The sequence below is a fragment of the Hylobates moloch genome, unplaced genomic scaffold (assembly GCF_009828535.3).
Source record: "Hylobates moloch isolate HMO894 unplaced genomic scaffold, HMol_V3 SCAFFOLD_4549, whole genome shotgun sequence".
NCBI classification, from domain to species: domain Eukaryota; kingdom Metazoa; phylum Chordata; class Mammalia; order Primates; family Hylobatidae; genus Hylobates; species Hylobates moloch.
In genome coordinates, this window is record NW_026656824.1 from 3,444 (window position 1) to 5,432 (window position 1,989).

Below are 1,989 nucleotides of genomic sequence, written 5' to 3' on the forward strand. Positions count from 1 at the left end.
TCGGCACTGGACACAATCTCCAGTACAAAGCTTAACTATGCCCACATTCTTGCACATGTTAGTCTTAGATTGTAGTATCCTGCAGGTGAATACTTAGAACAACTTCCAGCACTTGAATATTTACTCCTTCCTCCACCCCACGTACTGATAGAATTCATGTTGGGATACTACATTTACTATGAACATACACCCCTGATTTGAAACAAGACTAGGATACACGGTAAAGAATGTTTATTCACTAAAGTTGTGACAGACTGAAGGCCATTGTTTCAGACTGGAAATAGGAAACTTAAAAGAACTACATGGACATTGGGTAAAAGAACATGGGTTGAAATTTGCCTGGCAGTAGCCCAAAAGTAAATGGTCTTCAAGGTGCATATGAAGGAACTGTAGGAGGGAAATGGGATAATGCACATCTTCACCAATAATTAAATGTAGCCACACTAGCTTGGGGGATTTGAGGTGAGATATCTAAAATACTAAGTCATGGTGAGGGCTGGAAGACAAAAGAATGAATCACTTAATAGGAAGGGCTGTGGGGAAGGGCTTGAAGGAATCATCCTCTCACTTCCATGCGAACCATGAACATTAAACATGGAGAAATGAGGAGCGGCAGCAGATCAGTTTGGGATGCATCTTCAGGGGATGCTGAAAGAACAACAGCATTTGGTTTCCTCTACACCCCTGTCACCCCTCCCCCACAAGCCCAGGCGGTGGTCAGCAGTGGTGCTTTGTGATGTCTAAGCCACCCTAGGGCTGCCATTGGCTGGGACACTTGCCTGTATGATCGAACAAAGCTCAAGGGTGTGGCTTTGCCTTGTCACCAGGAGGGTATGTATAGGGAGGGCAAGAGCTCTGGGCCACTGGGAAGCTTCAATATAGCTGTGGAAGTCTGGACTCTGCAAGATCCTGCTGTAGACATTCAACAACCAACTAGAATCATGGAAAAGCCCACTTCAAGCACCAACGGGGAGAAGAGGAAAAGCCCCTGCGACTCCAACAAAACTGATGAGGTAAGATTGTTAGGTTTTGAAGCGAAGGCAAGGGTGAAAGAAAGACACACAGAGAGGGGGCAGCTCAAACAGCAACACAGGAATACTGCAGACACTTGTGGAAGTGGGGGATCAGCTTAATGCCAGATCCCACCACCGCTTACAGCCTGGGGTACTTACAGGTATGGGTGGGAGGGATCTGGGCAGTATGGCTTGCTGCCCGGCAGGATATTGATAAGATATTATGACCAGGTGGTTTGGCCCTCTTTCTGGTGGAATATCATTGCGGTGTTCCTTAGAACTTTGCCAAGCAAGATATGATAGGGTTGTTTCTTTAGTTGGGCCTTTGTCTGCCTTGTGGACAGGTGGTTAGGCAGGATGTTTCTCACGGCCTGAACCCCCATGGGATGTTTCACTTTGACCAAGGTCTGCAAAATAGCAAAGAACTTTCAAAATGGTGCAGTTTGGACTAACAGATGACCCTACCATGCTCCTCTTCTTCTTCCCCATAGATCCCTACCCTGTGATTCAACCTTGTTCTTCTCTGGATCAAACCCCTTCCTCAACCTGCATTCCTTCTCATGAAGCCCCCCTTGCTATCCAGTCTCTATCCTATTCACCCAAAAGAATGTCTTTCTGGCCTCTCTCTGTTTTCTTAACAGATGCAGAAGACACCAAACAGTGACTTAGCCCCCGAACCGAGTTTGAAAAAGATAAAAACATCAGAATATTCAACAGTATTAGTGTTGTGCGACAGCAAAACTAAGAAAATACATCCAAATCAACTGGAGAATGACCAGTCTCTGGAGAACTCCATCAATCCAGTCCAAGAGGAGGAGGATGACCAAGACTCTGCTGAAGGATCTTCACAGGAGGACGAAGACCTAGACTCATCCAAAGGATCTTCGACAGAGGAAGAAGACCCAGACGCATCTGAAGGATCATCAGAGGAGGGTGACGAAGACTAATTAAACATGGAGAGACCAAATTGGACAAA

The 1,989-nt window shown here is 46.0% G+C and overlaps 1 protein-coding gene across 1 annotated transcript; it reads left to right on the plus strand.

The window, feature by feature from the left end:
• The first annotated feature begins 819 nt into the window (after window positions 1-819).
• LOC116465342 (sperm protein associated with the nucleus on the X chromosome N2-like) lies at window positions 820-1,983 on the plus strand. Its single transcript, XM_032148454.2, has 2 exons — window positions 820-1,013; window positions 1,655-1,983. The coding sequence occupies exons 1-2, from the start codon at window positions 834-836 to the stop codon at window positions 1,958-1,960; spliced, it is 486 nt and encodes a 161-aa protein (XP_032004345.2). The 5' UTR covers window positions 820-833; the 3' UTR covers window positions 1,961-1,983.
• The last annotated feature ends 6 nt before the right edge of the window (window positions 1,984-1,989 follow it).

Excerpts from the sequence above, each read along its gene's own strand:
- LOC116465342 (XM_032148454.2), top strand. The coding sequence starts at position 834 with ATGTATAGGGAGGGCAAGAGCTCTGGGCCACTGGGAAGCTTCAATATA. Across the intron at positions 1,014-1,654 it reads ACTCCAACAAAACTGATGAG|ATGCAGAAGACACCAAACAG; the intron begins GTAAGATTGTTA and ends TTTTCTTAACAG.